At 43.0% G+C, this 18,974-nt stretch overlaps 1 protein-coding gene across 12 annotated transcripts in view; it reads left to right on the forward strand.

The window, feature by feature from the left end:
* Positions 1-18,974, forward strand: part of DIXDC1 (DIX domain containing 1) — a 74,272-nt gene that overhangs the window by 47,460 nt on the left and 7,838 nt on the right. For 7 of the 12 annotated variants that reach the window (XR_006297258.1, XM_043579309.1, XM_043579312.1 and 4 more), the window contains 11 exons: positions 1,254-1,402; positions 7,231-7,320; positions 8,504-8,557; positions 10,101-10,151; positions 12,981-13,085; positions 13,510-13,563; positions 14,084-14,176; positions 14,256-14,327; positions 15,121-15,210; positions 15,534-15,695; positions 16,189-16,276. Coding sequence is in view for 10 of the 12 variants with exons in the window: in XM_043579309.1 (XP_043435244.1) it covers positions 1,254-1,402; positions 7,231-7,320; positions 8,504-8,557; positions 10,101-10,151; positions 12,981-13,085; positions 13,510-13,563; positions 14,084-14,176; positions 14,256-14,327; positions 15,121-15,210; positions 15,534-15,695; positions 16,189-16,276 (1,008 nt within the window). In the remaining 2 variants the exon portion in view is untranslated. The remainder of the gene's footprint in view (positions 1-1,253; positions 1,403-7,230; positions 7,321-8,503; positions 8,558-10,100; positions 10,152-12,980; positions 13,086-13,509; positions 13,564-14,083; positions 14,177-14,255; positions 14,328-15,120; positions 15,211-15,533; positions 15,696-16,188; positions 16,277-18,974) is intronic. The other 5 variants (XR_006297259.1, XM_043579315.1, XM_043579310.1 and 2 more) reach the window with 2 other exon arrangements.

Raw genomic sequence — 18,974 nt, forward strand, 5'->3', positions numbered from 1 at the left:
TCCTCTGCTGGCTGCCTATGAATTAGGAAACGACTGTGGGGCAGTCTGAAGCCTCATTCAAGTAAACAGTTTTTATTATTCCTGTGTTATGGAAATAATGCCAGTAACCCTTTGACTTAAGTTTGAACCAGGAGCATATAATATGGGTGGAGGTATCTGTGGGAGGCTAAAAAGCAGGTCTACATCCAGGTTTTGGACTACAGAAAGGACCACAAAGGGATCCCTTTGTTTAGACTTCTCCTTACATCTCAGTTGTTCTCCTTTTTCTTACATAAACATAGAGGGAAGGAAGGAGGCAGCAAAGCATGTGATTTCAATAGAGTTTTATTCATCTCTAAGGGTTGTAATAAAACTGAAGCCCTCAGAAGAAAACGAGTTAAATCCCTCCCACTATCCCTGGCATTAGCTCCAAAGAGTCAGTCATGTTTTTGACTCGGAAACTCCTGGGACCTTGGGGAGGGAGAGCATTTACCGAGTGACTGCTCTGGGTCAGGCACCACGGAGTCCTGCACACAAGTTACCTCATTCAATCTTCACAGCAACCCAGAGGAATTACCTAATTACATTCACACCGACAAATGAAGACATTTACTCAGAGTTTATACCCTTCGGTATTCCATAATGCATTTTTAATGGTGTGCACACAATTAGATGGGATGAAACAGAAACCAGCGAAAAGAGACCATAAACATAGGAAAATAAAACAAAACCAGGGAGCAAGATTGAACAGTTTACGCAAGTGTGTTTTCACTGGTTTGTTTCCTGTGTGACTCACACAGTGTTGTTTGTGAAAGGGGCTCAGGTACGAGGGAAGGGTCCAAGGAATATTAAATTGAAGTCTCCCCCCTGAAGCTCCACAACAGCCAACAGGAATTTGGTTTTCCAAAGCTCCTGTCTTTGTACCTGGCAGAATCCAGCTTTGGGATGTCAGTTGTAGAGAATTAAGAGTAGGGTCTATGTGTCCCATACCAAGACTCCCAAGGAGGGTGTCTTGTTACTTCTTAAAGGTTCTGAAGGGGACCAGTTTCCCCAGCAGAGTAAGTGATGCCTCCAGCCGGCCCAGCCTGGAGTCTGAGGGAACAGTGGGTTCTTCATGTCTCACAACCCCACCTAGCGGAGAGTCCAGTCTGTGCAGTGAGGACAGGTTCAGAAGGCCAGTGACCCAGACCTGTGAGCGCAGAGAGACTGTGAACGCTTTCTGCCGGCAACTGTTTGCTCCAACATGAACTATACGCCCCCCTCTCATTTTGTAGAGGAGACAGACTCTCCGTTTTCCCGAGACTGGCGACCAGGCAGCCCCGGGACCTGTCTGGAGACCTCATGGGAAGAACAGCTGCTGGAACAACAAGAACATTTAGAAAAAGAAATGGAGGAAGCAAAGAAAATGATATCAGGATTACAGGTAGCTCTTTCCCACATGGTTTATCCTTGGTGTGACAGTTGATTATTTAAGTCACCAGTGTCCACTGAAAATACAGTGACTCCGTTTTGCATGAGGTCAGGGTTGAATGGGGAGTTCAGAGGGAGAAGTACTCAAAGAGCGGAACATTCCTCGGGTATGAGGACTCCTAAATGGGCTGTACAGATGCACGGCTGTTGGGATTTCTGCAGGCTTGGGGGCCATCATGGACCCCTACCAAACCCTTTTTCTGGCTTTCTGCCGGCAGGTGGGTTTCTCCCCTGTCCGCAGCTACAGACCTGCAGTTGCCGGCTTCACCCAAGAATGGCACTGTGAACAGTCAGAAATTTTTCCCTAGGAATTCTCCAGCAGGAAGAGTGTAAGCCAGTAATACCACAGGTCTCCCTTTGAGTCTAGCTGAGGGATTTAACTCCCTCCTAAAGCATGTGCAAGCGGGTGCCGAGCCATAATGATCAGGTAACGGAGGTTTTCCTCGAGCAACAAAGCCCTTCAGTCTTTTCTATACCTTCTTGCCAGCTCGGCAGTTCTCTCCCAGAGGCCCACTGACCCACTTGACTTAGTTCCTACCCTGAATGACCCCCGATCCTCTTTCTTTGTGCGTCTGTCCCTGTGTTGGGGAGCCCTTGTAGTGTGCTGGTGACCCTGAAATTGCCTAGGAATATTCCTTTCTGTTTGTGCTGGGAACTGCACCGCTTCTGAATTGTCAAATATTTATGGATTCGTAAACAAAGGCCACATTATGTTAGTGGCTCTGGCAGCCGGCAGGCGGTGGAGGGCGTGCTCCCAGTAGCCAGCCATGGGGTACAAAGGGTTCCTAAAGAAAAAAGGAGATTGGTGCCCGGTGAAACAATTTGCATAATGTATGCCCCAGGAGCTGAGGAGGGCTGGAGGAATGCTTCATGCCTAAACATTCCCAAGGAGAGTTGTTGATTTTTCCCCATTTGCTTTGTTATTTTTTAAATGTTTGCATTTGAGATCCCTTATCTGCCACTCCATTAAGGGCTGGTTTAATTAATGGAATTTTTTTGTGTGTGCTAACTTTGGGATTATGCCCAAGTGGGTCTTTCCCAGGATAATTTGCATGATATGAACATAGATATCCATCAGTTTGGCTTTCAGTTTGGTTTGCATTTTTCAGTCTGGGAGAAATCCGATGGCACGTTGGACAGAAAAAGAAGAGATTCGACAGGCAGAAAGTCAGCATCCCAATATTCCCTGCAAACAGAGTTGTTTCATTCACAGCCACATGATCACAATGAGAATTCAATTCCATTAATAGAATACAATGGGGCTCACAGCATCCACTAGGCTTCTTAACTCTTTCATTGATAAGCAAGTTGCATGCTAAGCCACGTCCAGGATTTCTGACTCACTGTGTGCCTCAGTTAGAGCCTGCTGAATACGTGGCCATGAGAGTTAGTATTTCTGTGATGTTGCTCTCCCTTCGCTCCCTGCAGCCCTGTGGCTTCTTAAACTTGTCTTCTTATACCTCTGGCCACGCTCTGGGGTATAACCGAACTCATTTGATTTATTAAATAAAATCTTATTATTAGTTAGTGCTTGGTAGACCAACCAGTGGCTAGATTTCAAACAGTTTTTATATCCCAGCATTTGTGATGCAATTTGTGTTCTGTTTATTGAAACAGGACTTAACCTCTGTAACTCTTTGGATTGAATAGAGACAGAATTGAAATATAAAATGGGGACACATTCTTAAATCTTTTTCACCAAGCTGACAGGTATCAAATTACCTACCTGCATAGGTAGTTCCAAGTTCTGTGAGTGCTAAAGAATACAGTTTGGGGGCCTTCTTTAAAAATTAGATTACAGACTATGAGTACAGTTCTCTTTGAACAACTCAGGGGTGGCGCGGAGGGGCACCCATGCCCTGCACAGTCGCAAATCTGCATGTAACTTTTGACTCCCCTAAAACGTAATTACTAATAGCTGACTGTTGATCATAATGATGCATTTTTGGAGTGTGGGGCAGGGGGGAGTCCAGAGCTGATGGCCAAGAATTTTTGAAACATCTTTGGTGCAAAAGGTGATTTTATTAAAGCACGGGGACAGAGCCACTGGGCAGAAAGAGCTGCACTGGGGTTGTGAGGAGTGATTGATTACACACTGGAGTTTGGGGAGGTAAAGGAAAAAGGGTGTGTGCGTGTGCACGTTGTAGGGAGAGAGAGAGAGAGAGAGAGAGAGAGCATGTGCACAAGCAGGGGAAGGACAAAGAGAGAGGGAGACACAAAATCTGAAGCAGGCTTCAGGCTCTGAGCTGTCAGCACAGAGCCCAATGCGGGGCTGGAACTCACCGTGAGATCATGACTTGAGCCTAAGTCAGACGCTTAACTGACTGAGCCCCCCAAGTTCCCCAAGAAGACTCTTAAGATACTGGAGGCCTAACTATTGTCAAGCTAAGGTTGTTTTTCCCTCTACTGAGGCATTAACATTAAGACAGGAGGGAGTTCCTGGAGAAACGTTCTACTCAGCCTATCTCAAGTATTTGTCCCTGGGCTGCAGGTTATAAGGAAACTTAATTTTACCTGCCATTCCCTTCTTGCCTTTGTTCCCCACATCACTGTGGAGGGATGGGTAATGTTGGGGCTCCAGGAAACTGAGTCTATAGGTTTCTGGACATTAGGCTAATGATAAGGTTGCCTTTTCCTTTAAAAAAAAATTTTTTTTTAAGTTTATTTATTTTGAGAGAGAAAGAGCACAGGAGAAGAGAGGGGGAGAGAGAGAAAGAGAAAATCCCAAGCAGATTCCGTGCTATTAGCATGGAGCGTGATGTGGGGCTCAAACTCCTGAACCGTGAGATCATGACCTGAGCTGAAGTTGGACACTTAACCAACTGAGCCACCCAGGCGCCCCACAATTGCCTTTTTCTTATAATTTTACTAAGACATTTATAAACTGATGGAGACTCCTGTCCTACACGACTGTGATCTCTATCAGTTATTTGGTTTTTCCTTTCCTTTGTTCTTGGGCACCCAGGAGTGCCTGAGGAATATCACACATGTGCCACCTGGGCGGGGGGTGGGGGTGGGGTCTTTGCGGGGCGTTAGCTTGGGCTTTGCCCTCAGCTTGCCTGTGGCTCCCTCATCACATAAGCTTTACTAATAAATATTTGGTTAATACATATTTTGAATGTTATCTGTATTATATACTGTGTTCTTATAATAAAGTAAGTTAGAGAAAAGAAAATCATGAGGAAAAAACCAAATAATCATGTCAAGAAACAGGTGGAAGACATGAATAGATATTTCTCCAAGGAAGACATACATCATAGGTGGCCAACAGATGCATGAAAAGATGCTCCCCATCACTCATCATCAGGGAAATACAAATTAAAAGCACAACAAGATACCACCTCATACCTGTCAGAATGGGTAAAATTAGCAACACAGGAAACAACAGGTGTTGGCGAGGATGCAGAGGAAGGGGAACCCTCTTACACTGTTGGTGGGAATGCAAGCTGGTGCAGCCACTCTGGAAAACAGTATGGAGGTTCCTGAAAAAGTTGAAAATAGAATTACCCTATGACCCGGCAAGTGTACTACTAGGTATTTATTTACCCAAGTGATACAAAAGTGCTGATTTGAAGGGACACATGCACCCCAACGTTTATAGCAGCATTATCAACAATAGCCAAATTATGACAGTCCAAATATCCATCGACTGATGAACAGATAAAGAAGATGTGGTATGTATACATGTATATACACACATACAATGGAATATTACTGAGCCATCAAAAAGAATGAAATCTTGGGGCATCTGGGTGACTCAGTCAGGTAAGCATCCGACTTCGGCTCAGGTAATGATCTCATGGTTTGTGAGTTTGAGCCCCACATCAGGCTTTGTGCTGACAATTCAGAGCCTGGAGCCTGCTTTGGATCCTGTGTCTCCCTCTCTCTGCCCCTCCCCTGCTCACACTTTGTCTCTCTCTCTCAAAAATAAATCAACATTAAAAAAAAAAAACTAAAAGAAAATGGTCCACATTTGGTTTAACCTTGTCTAATTAAAAAAAAAAAAAGAAAAAGAATGAAATGTTGCCATTTGCAACACTTCATGTTGCATCCACATGCACTTCATGTTGCCATCCACAACGTGGATGGAGTAGAGTAGATTATGCTACACGAAACAAGTCAGGCAGAGACAAATACCATATGATTTCACTCATAATGTGGAATTTAAAAAACAAAACAGATGAACATAAGGGAAAGGGGGGGAAAGAGAGGTAGGCAAACCAGAAGAGACTTAAATGTTGGATACCATATATGGTTGATGGAGGGGAGGTGGGTAGGCAATGGGCATTAAAGAGGGCACTTGTAATGAGCACTGGGTGTTGTATGTAAGTGATGAACAATGAGCACTGGGTGTTGTATGTAAGTGATGAATCATTAAATTCTCCTAAAACCAGGGGCGCCTGGGTGGCTCAGTCGGTTGGGCGTCCGACTTTGGCTCTGGTCATGATCTCACGGTTCGTGAGTTCGAGCCCCGCATCGGGCTCTGTGCTGACAGCTCAGAGCCTGGAGCCTCCTTTGGATTCTGTGTCTCCCTCTCTCTCTGCCCCTGCCCCACTTGTGCTTTGTCTGTCTGTCTGTCTCTCTCTTAAAAACAAACATTAAAAAAAAATTTAAATTCTACTTCTGAAACCAATGTTATGCTGTATGTTAACTAACTAGAATTTAAATAAAAACTTTTAAAAAAATCATAAGGTGGAGAAAATATATTTGCAGTACTGTACTATGTATTAAAAAATCTGCATATAAGTGGACCCAGGCAGTTCAGACTCTTGTCATTCAAATTCAACTGTACAATATTAAATATAGGGTTTTGGAGGGGCAGTGCATATGGGGGGGGCCCTGGGGTTTGAGGTTCCTTAGCTTTAGGGTAAATCTGCCCTTCCTTCATATTCTAATGAAAACAAAGCCTGGTGTGGGGAGTGGAAATGAATGAGGACACCTCTCTGTAAATGATTTCATTTTTGTTCTATACAGGTTGCCCTAGGGAGTAAAAATGCACAATTATTAAAACAAACAAAAAAATCAAACAAACCCAAGTCAGTGCTGTAAATGTTTTATTAAGATTTTTTTTTCAAGTAATCTCTATACCCAGTGTGGGGCTTGAACGCGCAACCTTGACATCAAGAGTCACATACCTAAATGTGTTTTAAGTAATTCATTATAATAAAGTTTTCCTTTTTTTTTTTTTAAAGTTTGATTATTTATTTTGAGAGAGAGGGCAGGGAGGGAGAAAACAAGTGGAGAGGGGCAGAAAGGGAGGGAGAGACAGAATCCCAAGCAGGTTCTGTGCTCTCGGCTTAGAGCCCGACGTGGGGCCCAAACTCACGAACCATGAGATCTTGACCAGAGCGGAGATCAAGAGGTGGATGCTTAACTGACTGAGCCACCCAGGTGCCCCTATAATAAACTTTCTAAACTGGGATAATTCAACACTACTTTTAGTTCACTTTCCAGCTGGTAGAGTTCAGTTGGAGCAGCTGTGGTTTGAAATGTAACTTCTGAGAGGGAAGTTCTAGATTTTTGAGGATTTACTAGGACCAAGGAGCAGAGGATCCAGGTGCATCCAGAGAGATGAGAGAGGCCTAAGCATGGGACTGACAAAAGGAACTCTCCATAGTTCCAAAATGAGCAATAGGAGGTATCTAAGGACCGAAAATTACCAAGGAGATCACTAGAGGAAGCCCAGTTGTGATTTCAATTTGGGATAAGCTTACCAAGCTCAACCCTGCACTCATTCATCTGATGCAAGTCCAGTTTCTTTCTACTTTTGTGGTTATTCAGGCCTTACTGCTCAATGGATCCTTACCTGAAGATGAACAGGACAGGCCCTTGGCCCTCTGTGAACCGGGAGTCAATCCTGAGGAACAACTGGTGAGCTCTTTCTCTTGTGACTGGACCACAGATAATCTGCTTTATGTATTTGATTTTCGTTTAGCCTTTGACTCTGTTGTCCACACCGTCTTGAAATGCTCTCTTCCCTGACTCCAGCTCTCCTGGTTTTCCTCATAAGTTTCTCGACTACTCTTTGTTCCATCTTTCCTCCATCCCTCGTCCACAAATATTTATTGAGTGCCAGCTACTGTTTTGAGGTGCTAGAGATACGGTGATCTCAAAGCAGACATAAGACCCTACCCTCACAGCGCTTACATTCAGGTTCCCTTTGAAGCTTCTCTTTCTCTGCCTATGCCTGAAATGTTGGTGCCCCTCAGAGTTCCACTGGTGACCGCCTTCTGTCTTAAACATCGACCTGGGCAGTGTTACCTGCCTCCATGGCTGCACTCACTTCCTGCTTGACTCAGATGTTGCTTCTCAAGTATTTATCTCTGGCTCACTGCTCTCTACGGAGTTGGGGATTTGTATGTGCAGCATCTAACTACCTGCTGATTATCTCCACTTCTGTGTCCCATAAGCATTTCAGTTCAGAGTCCTAAATTAAACAGCTTTTCTCTCCCCACCACCAAAACTCCTTGCCCCTTTGGATTCTGTCTATCATTATCCACCCACCCAGATACTCAAAGCAGACATCTCAATATCATCCTTGAATCCTTTTGGCCCTTCTCCTGTACCTAGTCAGTCACCAGGTTCTGTCAGTTCACTTTCTATATATTTCTGTCTACTTCTCTCCATTATCACAGCCCCTACCTTAACTCAGGCCCCCATCCTGGATTCTAGCAGCGTTCCAGTTGGTTTCCTCATTCCTCTCCTGTGTTCCTCTAACTCATTTTCTGCAAAACAGCAGCCATAACTTACCTATAAGGCAAACTTCATTTTGTCATACTTTTGCCTTTTCTCCGATGCCCTGTGCCCAGTACACACACACACACACACACACACACACACACACACACACACGCGTGTGTAAACTTCACCCATAGTCACTACTTGTACTGCATGTGTACACACTTCCATTAGAGGGGGAGGGACTGCTTCCTGTCCTCTGTGTTCATAGTACTGGGCTAGCCCTGGAAAGGTGCTCAGGAAATATCTGTTGAATAAATGACCTCTGAATTTCACAACATAGCTACATAGTCATCTCTTTTTGCCTTCTATTCAGATTATAATCCAAAGTCGTCTGGATCAGAGTATGGAGGAGAATCAGGACCTAAAGGTATGTCAGAACATGTGCATTTTACTCTTTGAAAAAAATTATGGGAATATTATACAGCACTGTTGGAACAGTAATGGGTATAGGGGAAGGGATGCAGATTTGGGACGTCAGCTGTGTCTGTTTTATGTCTTTCATTGAAAGAGAGAGATATGTCCTAAATATGGCAAAAGGTACTGTCTCTTCAGTGTTGGTGATCATGATAGGTATCTGTGTCATTGGTTCTACTTTTTATGTTTTAAATGCTTCATACTTTTTCTTTTTAAAAAAAAAATTTTTGGGGGGAGAGAGTGGAGGGCGGAGGGACAGAGAGAGAGGGTGACTGACAATCCCAAGCAGACTCTGTGCTGTCTATGCACAGCCTGACGTGAGGCTTGAACTCAACAAACCTTCAGATCATGAGTTGAGCCAAAGTCTGATGCTTAACCAGTTGAGCCACCCAAGTGCCCCATAATTTTTCTTTTTTAACTAAAAACTGATCTAATATTAGTACGGTCTTTTTTTTTTTTATAGTTGACATACACCATTACATTAGATTCAGGTGTATAACATATTAATTTGTTATATGTATATATTACGAAATGATCACCAGTATAAGTCCAGTTAACATCCATCACCACACAGGTACACATTTTCTTCTTTCAGTGAGAACTTTTAACATTTACTCTCTTAATCAACTTTCAACTACACCATATAGTATTATTAACTATAGTCCAGTATGGTTTTTTATAATGATTTCTTCCCAGAATGCTTTTAGTTCAGTGGGTTTTTAATTTGTTGGTGTTCTAGGTATATGAGTAAAGCCATGAACCCTCTCCCCAGGAATATGTATGAGTGCATACACACATACTTGCTGACTTGAATTTTTAATAGAGTAACTTTGGAGCCCATCTGTGGAGCACATGTTACGAATCCCCATTTTAGATATGTTAATTCCAAACTCTTGATGTGATGCAATAGGAAAAGAAGAGGGTAGGGTCTCAGTTATAGGTATTCCTCTCCTAAAATCTCTTTCCTAGTGACAATTATGTACATACATCTAATCTATTATAAGGGAGGGATAATTATTTCATCATTGGGCTAAATGTGTTTTTGTTGAGTTTACAAAGAATAATGCCTACTTGGGGAATCAGAAGCACTCTGACCCTTTGCTGAACAAATGACATTGGGGGCAGGCATGTTAAGATATGATTGTATATGTCAGTAAGGGGGATTTAGGTTATTATGATGAAGTTTGCCTGACAGTGAAGAGTGCTAACTGTAGGAATGAGAGCCTATGGGAGTGGACGGTGTCTTCTTTCTTGGAGGACTCTCCTCGACCTGCATTTGAGCCTGGGTACCTCAGGGAAGAATGGAATAGGTCTCCTTCTTGTCTCCATGAGTCAGCCTTTACTACTGACTGGAGCAGACCTGCTTTCTGCTTCAGTAGAGGCTTAATTTTTTGTGGACTGGTTATCTGAGTTTTGTGTTCTTACTGACAGAATGAGGTAATGCTTCTGAAGCAACCCAGACGCTACCATCTGATCTAACTATATTTGGTTTGCAGAAGGAGCTGCTGAAATGTAAACAAGAAGCCAGAAACTTACAGGGGATAAAGGTAAAAAGGAAGACATTTCACTCTTTAAATAAACTCTACCTGGTAAAGGTGTCTACTGCTGAGAGTAGGCAGTAGGAGGGTAGTTGGGTCCTATGGCCTTATATACATTTGCGGGAGCCTTTAACGGGCTGTGGGGTATTAGTAAAGCCAAGTGCTTTGTGGGTGGGAAGTGAAATGTTGAGGAAAATACCTTTGTTTTGTTGAGGCTTATTTCTGGTAGTCAGGACCCATGGTACTGTGCCACCCTGGTAGTTTTATATGTAAAAACAATCAGGTTTTACAGTTTTCTTCCATTCTAAAGAAAACTGTCTTCTTAAAAATTTAACTTACTTCATTTTTGAATAGTAAATACTATATTTAAAATTTTTTAATGTTTATTTTTTGATAGAGTGCACATTCACGAGCAGGGAGGTGCATGAGCAGGGGAGGGGCAGAAAGGGAGGGAGACACAGAATCCGAAGCAGGTTCCAGGCTCCGAGCTGTCAGCACAGAGCCCAGTGCGGGGCTTGACCACGAACCGTGAGATCATGACCTAAGCCGAGGTCGGACATTTAACCTACTAAAGCTGTCCAGGCACCCCATTGAATAGTTAATACTATGACATGGTTTAAAGTGAGGAAGGTATAAAAGGATAATCCTTGAAAAGTCTGTCTTCCAGCCCTGTCTGCCCCAGTCACCTAGTTCTCTTTCCTGGAGGTAACTTACCAGTTATCAATAAATATGTATGTATATAACCCCCCCCCCATAACAGTATACAATACATACATACAGCTTGAAACGTTGCTCTTTTTCCATCTAGCAGCGTACCTTGGAGATCATTCTGTTTTAGTACGTAAAGACCTTCCTAAGTCTTTCATGGCCACTTAGTATGCCAGTGTATGTATATATGATAATTTAGTCAGTTCCTGTTGTTGGTCTTTTAGGTTATTTCCAGTCTTTGGTGATACAAACAGTGCTCTAGCTAACAGTCTTGAATAGGTGTTGTTTCACCCCAGTGGGAGTGTGCCTATTGAAGAAACACCTAGAAATAGAAAAGGATGTTCTTAAGCTGCTGCTTTTCCCCTCGTCCCTACACTCCCATCCATAGGCTGGACTAGAGTGCAACTCAGCTGCATTTGTCAGAGTATGTTTTGTAGCCTTAGTCCTTTGAGATACTTCAGAAAAATGTGTTCTGTGCTTAAATAAGTTTGAGAAATGCCCTGTAGGCTTGAAGAGTCCCAGTGAATAACAGCCTAGTAAAGGACCTGAGAAAATCTGTCATAAAAAGGTTGGAGTAAAAAGAGTTTGGAATTCTTTTTTTTTTTTTAAGTTTATTTATTTAGAGAGAGAGAGAGAGAGAGAGAGAGAGAGACACAAGCGGGGGAGGGATAGAGAGAGGGAGAGAGAGAATCCCAAGCAGTCTCTGCACTGTCAGTGCAGAGCCCAATGCAGGGCTCATACTCACAAACCATGAGATCATGACCTGAGCCGAAGTTGGATGATTAACCAACCGAGCCACCCAGCTGCCCCAAGAGTTTGGAATTCTTAACCACAGAAGTGCCTTTTCTCCCCTGCAGCATGTACTAACATCCCATAGAGCACACTTTGGGGAATGTTCCTCTGAACTGCTGATGCCCGGGGCATCTGGGACTACCTTTGCCATGTACTTTCATGGCTGACAGCACAGTTAAGGGGATCTCACGGGGCACCTGGGTGGCTCTGTAGGTTAAGAATCCAACTTGGGCTCATGTCATGATCTCATGGTTCGTGGATTCAAGCCCCGCGTCAGGCTCTGTGCTGACAGCTCAGAGCCTGGACCCTGCTTCAGATTCTGTCTATCTGTCTGTCTCTCTCTCTCTCTCTCTCTCTGCCCCTCCCCAGCTCCTTCTCTGTGTGTGTGTGTGTGTGTGTGTGTGTGTGTGTGTGTGTGTGTCTGTCTCAAAAATAAAAAATAAAAAATTTTAATTTAAAAAAAAAAAGAAAAAAGAATGGGCTCTCACATTCTCCAGAGCCTGCACCATTTCTTTGCAGTCTGTAAAAAGAGAAAAGTCAGGGTAAATACACTGCAGTCCATTAGTTCCATTTGAAGTCATGACGGTTGGAGAAATGTGTTCTTACTGACCCTTTTAAGTGTGTACAACCAACCTTTTCTTAGGCTTGGTAGGAAACAAGAGGTTCCAAGTTGAGAGAAAGACACCCTAAAGCTGGTAAGATTGTAGGACACTGGGAAGAGAAACCATCAGTCCCAGTGATAGTTCTGAGCATGGAAATATAATCCCAATCCCAGTCCACACTAGGAATTGGAAGGCATTGGGAGCAGGGCTCTGGAAGGCAAGGTGGGAGTGATTCCAGGGGTTCCATATGAATAGGGTAGGAGGCAGCAATAGGGCCCAGCCCTCTAGGGAAAGGCAAAGAAGGAAAAGAGCTCCTTAGTAGTTATGTGCCCAAGAAATGGATTTGAAAGCCAGGGTGGAAGGAAGGAGAAGGCATTGTCCATGGTCACTGTCGTGAAGGTGGTGGACTTGAAATTTGAATCTAGATCTATCTGATCCCAGAGGCCACTGATTCTCTAGGACAGCATGCTGTCAGGATTGCAGTGGCGGGTAGGGATGAGTAATGGGGGGAGGAAAAATCAGGTTTCCTTCAGCTAGGTAAGACAGTGGTTGCTAGCATCCCGGGAGGGGACAGAAAAATTCCTCTTCATCTCCTTGTAGCAAGACCCCTCTTTTTGTGTCCTAGTTTTCCAGAATTAATGCTGGATATGCAGTCAGGAAGTTAAACCTTAGAGTGACAAATGGCTGACTGACTAATTGGGACCACAGTAATAGTGAGTATGCTCTTTTCCCCCAGGATGCCTTGCAGCAGAGGCTGACTCAGCAGGACACATCTGTTCTTCAGCTCAAACAGGAACTGCTGAGGGCAAATATGGACAAAGACGAGCTACACAACCAGAATGTAAATTAAATGAATGAACTCTGACCTCACTGAGCCCCAGTAGCAAAATTGGATACTGCATGAAGTCTTATTACATCTGCCATCCTAATTAATCTCTCTTATCTTATTTCTGGGATGCCTGCCCTCAGTGTCTGCAATTATTTTTATTTCCTGTCAGACTCATCTCTGTTCCTGGCTGAAAGCCCATACTACATTGGCCTTGAGCCTTTCAACTTTGAGGACACTGAGAGGCTAAATTGTGGTTTGAGAGTTTGATTATCTCACTCAAGACACGGAGAGCAGCTGTGTGTTTTTACCATAACCTTGCCCTCTCTGTGCTGTGTACTCTAATTGCCAACATCCACTCTGGTTACTAAGTAGCTGGTTTCCTACTGGGGTTGGTAGACAATATCTCTGTACCAGTTAATTCTTTTACTTCTTGCAGGTGGATCTGCAGAGGAAGCTTGATGAGAGGAACCGGCTCTTGGGAGACTATAAAGTAAGAATGTTTATGAGTTTGGAAATGATTTCCATTAGACCTTTTATGAACAGCCTACTGTTGCTGTTGTTCAAAGAGTTCTTAAGTACTGTGTTCTCATTGTTGCTTTTTCGCAAGGAAATCTTCTGTGTTCCTTTGATTCAGTCACCCTGAAGAGTAGATAGCAAGGAAATCTTCTTCTGTGTTCCTTTGATTCAGTCACCCTGAAGAATAGATAGCATGTCTAAGAGGAGTCCAGAGCTAGTTGTCTGCAAACTTCAGTCTACACCTTTATGCCTGACTAGCACGGATGGCACGTAGTGGTCCTCCTACAGATGGTAGTTCCCTTCCTCCTTACTTTTCCAAGAAGCCTTTGCACTGGGTAAGATTACTACGGTGTGCGATGTCTTCTGTGTAGCTTGGGGGGAAAGACTCCTCCCCCTGAGGCTCGACTTTGCTCAAGTGAACTTGCGTGGCCAACAGTGAACTGTTGGGCATCCTTGGCTTTGCCACACATCTGCAAGCTCTGTCTCTATTGCAGAAAGAGCTGGGGCAGAAGGAGCGCCTCCTTCAGCAGCACCAGGCTAAGTTGGAAGACGCACTCCGGAAACTCTCTGAGGCCAGTTACCAGCAGGTGGGGACACAGTCAGCCACTGGCTTCCTTCCCCTTCTGCCTGAGAAAATCCTTTTCTGATTTAGTTTCTGATTTGCAGGTGGATCTAGAGCGGGAGCTAGAACACAAAGACGTCCTTTTGGCTCACTGTATGAAAAGAGAGGCAGACGAGGTAACCCCCGGCTCAGGGTCCCCCCTCCTGCATCTGCAAGGGCAAAGAGGGAGATACTCTTTCTGACTCAGGGCTGAAACCAAGGCTGCAGGTTGGTTTGTTAGGAGGCTGTTTGTCTGGTGAGAGGGTTAAGAGTGGCAGGTTCCAGAGGCGCCTGGCTGGCTCAGTCGGAAGGGTATGCGACTCTTGATCTCGGGGTCGAGAGTTCGGGCCCCATGTTGGATGTACAGTTTACTTAAATAAACAAAACTTAAAACAAATAAAAAGAGTGCTGGTTTCAGACTAAGAAAATCTGGTTTCAAGTTCCAGCTTTACACTCTTTTTACCGTTGTGTGACCTTGCTTTGCTTAGCTTCTGAGCCTTAGGAATAAGACTCATCTGGAAAAAGGATAGTCCTGATAGATCCACCTGGCACAAAGTCAGGCTCAAAAAATATTAGTCACTGTTCTTCTTTTTTTTAATCACTAAAGTGAAGTCTGGAGGTGCTGGAGCCCCATTCTCAGGCCTTCCGGTGGCCAGGCTGAGGCTAGCTTGGGGCCCTCCGGGATGAGGTTACCATTTTGCTCATTGTTCATTCAGCACTGCCTACGAAGTGTCAAGTACTGGGGTTACAGCAGTGAACAAAAGGGGGAAAACGTCTTTGCGCCCATTCCAGGTTTACATTCTGAGAGAGACATGAACAAATATACCACGATACACTGTCAGGAAGTGATCACTGTAAATTAGTATAAGACAGGGCATCTTGGTTTGCAGTGTCCCTTATAGCAAGCATCGTGTCTTCTTGCTGCTATAGGTGACCAGCTACAACAGACACAACTCTCAAAGCAATGGTTTTTTCCTTCCAGCGGCAGGAAAAGGAGCTGCTTCCATCACTCACAAAGGGGTAGGTTCTTAGGGTTTGAGTGCAGACCTCCACTTCCAGCTAAAACCACAAGAGTAGCCTGGCCATTGCCAGCCCACTAGGCCTTTGGTACCCCAGTTCCCTAATTCTTGCATCTGTTGGGTGTGTGAAGGTGTGAAGCCCTAATTAAGAATCAGTGGGCAAACTTCTGTGGAGGAACATTTCTTAAATTCACACCTCCTCCCTCGAAAATAAAAGATCTATCCTGGAAGCCTCTCTCCTCTACCGTCCTAAGCCCGGTGGCTGGGACACGGTTAAGAATACGGCACTGCACCACGTCAGTGTGACCTCCTTTCTGCCCACAGACCAGCGATCTGCAGCTGGTTCGAGATGCCCTCCGAAGCCTGCGCAATAGCTTCAGTGGCCACGATCCTCAGCACCATACCATTGACAGCTTGGAACAGGGCATCTCCAGCCTTATGGAGCGCCTGCATGCCATGGAGAGCCAGAAGAAACAAGACAGAAGGGTAATCCTCTTTCTGTGGTGTTTCTCTTAGGCAGGCTCCCACAGAACTCAGTTTCATCAGGTTTAATTGAGATAAAGGCAGGGCTAAAGATGCTGATCCTTTCAGAGTTTGTGGCTGCTTTTCTCTTTGGTTTTCCTGTCAGTGGAGTGGACTCTTCGTCATGGTGTGACTCTCCAGGAAGGGAGTTCATGATTACTCTTGCTCCTAGAAATTGCCTAAGTGTCTAAGGAATGGTGGTTCTTGACCCCGCAGGGTCTCTCTTTACTGCTTATTCCCCTTCCCCTTTTCCCCTGAATGAGCTCAGCACTGGATGTGGAAATATGTGGGAAAATGCACTGGAAGCTAGAAAGCCTGTTACAAATGTACAACATTAATATTAGGCTAAATGTGTCTAATTTAGTATACTGTGGAAGATGTGGTAGGAAAGTATATATTTTAGATGTACTTTTATGATTTAAATTTCTTGGATAAATTCTCCTGCTGATCATTTTAGGATTTTTGTGTGGCTCCTCAGGTTCGGGGCAAGTTACCAAGAACTCAAGCAGGTAGTGAATACCGGGAATCCTGGCCCCCTAATTCAAGTAAGTACACCTTATTGTTCAGTAAGGACTCGTAGCATATTAGATCAGAAATTTAGTATTTTTCTTGCTACTAACATGTTGAGAACAGAATTTTTCATGTAGTACTTCACTCTTATGTTGTTGCTATAGCAATACAGTTGAATCGAGTTACTTCTAGAACTCTGGAGACACATACCGTCATCATCACTACCATCACCCCAAGTACCATTTAGCCACGTGCAAGATGCTGCACGTGCAAGAGGCTAAAATCTCTTTGGAAAATATACACGATCAAAACATTTACATTGAACAAAGAAAAACGTAAAACAACAAAAACACACAGTCCCAAATAGCATAGGAAATTTCCAGTTCTTCCTGGAGGCAAGATGTTTAATTTCTTTGGAGATTTTCCTTAACACTAGGTCCTCTGGTCTTTCAGTTTAAGTCCCACAAAGGATTTGCGCCATCTAGTGGCCCTGCCTAAGAAGTAATTTAACCTGCTCTAAGCCCTGTCGTTACATTTCTTTCCCCGTTCATTCAATCATGTTGGTAATCAAACCTGCCTGGTAATTTCTCTTTTATCGGGTATCTTACCTTTTGGTTTAATAAAGCTCACCTTTTATTATCTTTTATAGTGTATTCAGGCCAAATATAAAAGTAAATAATAATCTATAAAAGACAAATAGTGAAAAGCTGACCATAACCAGTTTTGTATATTACACACACACACACACACACACACACACACACATATGTATGTTTTGAAAACCAGATGAATAAACAACACCTAAAGTAAAACACTTAAAGATATTTGCAAAAATATGAAAGGTAAAATATTTTTTGTAGAGATATCTAATTATATTAATACCAAGATTACTTGGTACTAACTTCTTTTCTCTTCAATTTCTGTTTCAATTTCTTTTTCTAGCATTGTTTTGAAACAGTCATTTCTGTTTTCTTGAGAGACTTTTTATTTTACTGTTATCCTCTTCAGTACTTTCTTTAGGCTAATATAAACTCCCAATGTAGACAAGTCTAAATATTTGAAAATTATTTTTTAAGTCTAAAAAATTCCTCCCTTCCTGGAAAAACCCTTTTGTGTATATGCAGTACTTATCCCCTACAAATAAATCCCCGGCTGCTCGTAAACCAGGGCGTTAATCTAATTTCTGTATTCACAAATAAGCTAAATAGTCTCTTCTCGGAAAATACAGTGAGTGTGTAACTCACTAGCCCTCTAGCTACTGACTTTCTTCTTTTATTCCCCTACATCAAACCTTGAAAGAACAGTCTACACTTGTTCTTTTTCCATCCTTTCTTCCTATTCACTCTCAAGCCATCAGCTGGACTTTTACTCACTTAATCCACTTAATGTTCTTTTTATTGACTCACGGTTGACTTTCTTGTTGCCTCATCAAAGTGGTTACTTTTCAAACCTTATCTTCCATTGACTGCTCAAAAGCATTTGCTATTCTTGAATAGTCTCCTTCTGTAAACATTCTTCCTCTTTAACTTCAGTGCCAACCAATTATGCATTCAACAAATATTTATAGAGCATCCATTGTGTAGCGCCATGTTAGACGCTGGAGGTACAGGAAGAAACAAGATAGACTTGGTACTTGCCCTTTTGGCGTGTGCTGTCTAGTGAACTAGATACGGTCTCCTTCTCTTCTCTTCTCTGTCGAACTGTTGAATGTTGGTGTGCCCTGGGATCCATAGGAGGTCTAGACCTCGGCTTTTTCATATTTTCTTTTGGTGATCCCTTCCACTACCATGGCTTACATACTCTTATGTGCTGATTATTTTTAAACTTTAATCTCTAACTCCAGCCCTTTTCTGAACTTCAGAGCTATATTTATGAATGACAACTAGGTATCTCCCTGTAGGTAGAAGGGCACTTAAAACTCATGTCCAAAACTGGATACAAAACTATAGAGTGGGAAACATATGGCGTTAGAAGTCCAACAGATATGGGGTGCGGTTTTGACTCTCAGCAGGGTATGTGACCACAGGCGAGGGTGTTAAATTAACATGACTGCATTTTAGTTTCCTTGTTCATGAATTGGAGAAAATCTTTAAGGATTATGCACATTAAATGAAATATTGTATGCAAATAATCTGGTGTAGTGTGTGGCATGTGAGAGGTGCAAGGCAAATGTTAGTTGTCTCAAAATACCTTCCAGGTATTCCCCTCTGGCTATACCCTGTCTTTCTCCTTTTTTATCACAGCCAAATCTCCTGAAAGAGTAATCCTCTCTCTGAATTTACTTCTTTTCTGAACTTTCACTCTTAAGGGAAAACAATAAGAATTATTTCAAACGTAAAGAGTGATACAATAGACTAGTGGAATAGAATTGAGAATTCACATAAAATCTTTAAGTCTGTGGTCATTTGACCAGCAAAGAGTCTCTTCAACAAATGGCGCTAGGACAACTGGGTATCCACATGCAAAAGAACAGAGATGGACCCCTACCTCACACCATGTACATAAAGTACATGTACAAAAAGTAACTACAAATGGATCATTGATACAAATATAAGAGCTAAAGCTATAAAACTCTTAGAAGAAAACATACAGAAAATATTCATGAGCTTGGGTTCTCAGATATCAAAAGCATGAAAAACAAAAGGAAAAATAGGGAAATTAGACTTCATCAAAATTAAAGACTTTTTTGCATCAAAGGACACTATCAAGAAAGTGAAAAGGCAAAGAGAATAG

This window comes from Prionailurus bengalensis, chromosome D1 (genome assembly GCF_016509475.1).
Source record: "Prionailurus bengalensis isolate Pbe53 chromosome D1, Fcat_Pben_1.1_paternal_pri, whole genome shotgun sequence".
In the NCBI taxonomy this organism is placed as follows: Eukaryota; Metazoa; Chordata; class Mammalia; order Carnivora; family Felidae; genus Prionailurus; species Prionailurus bengalensis.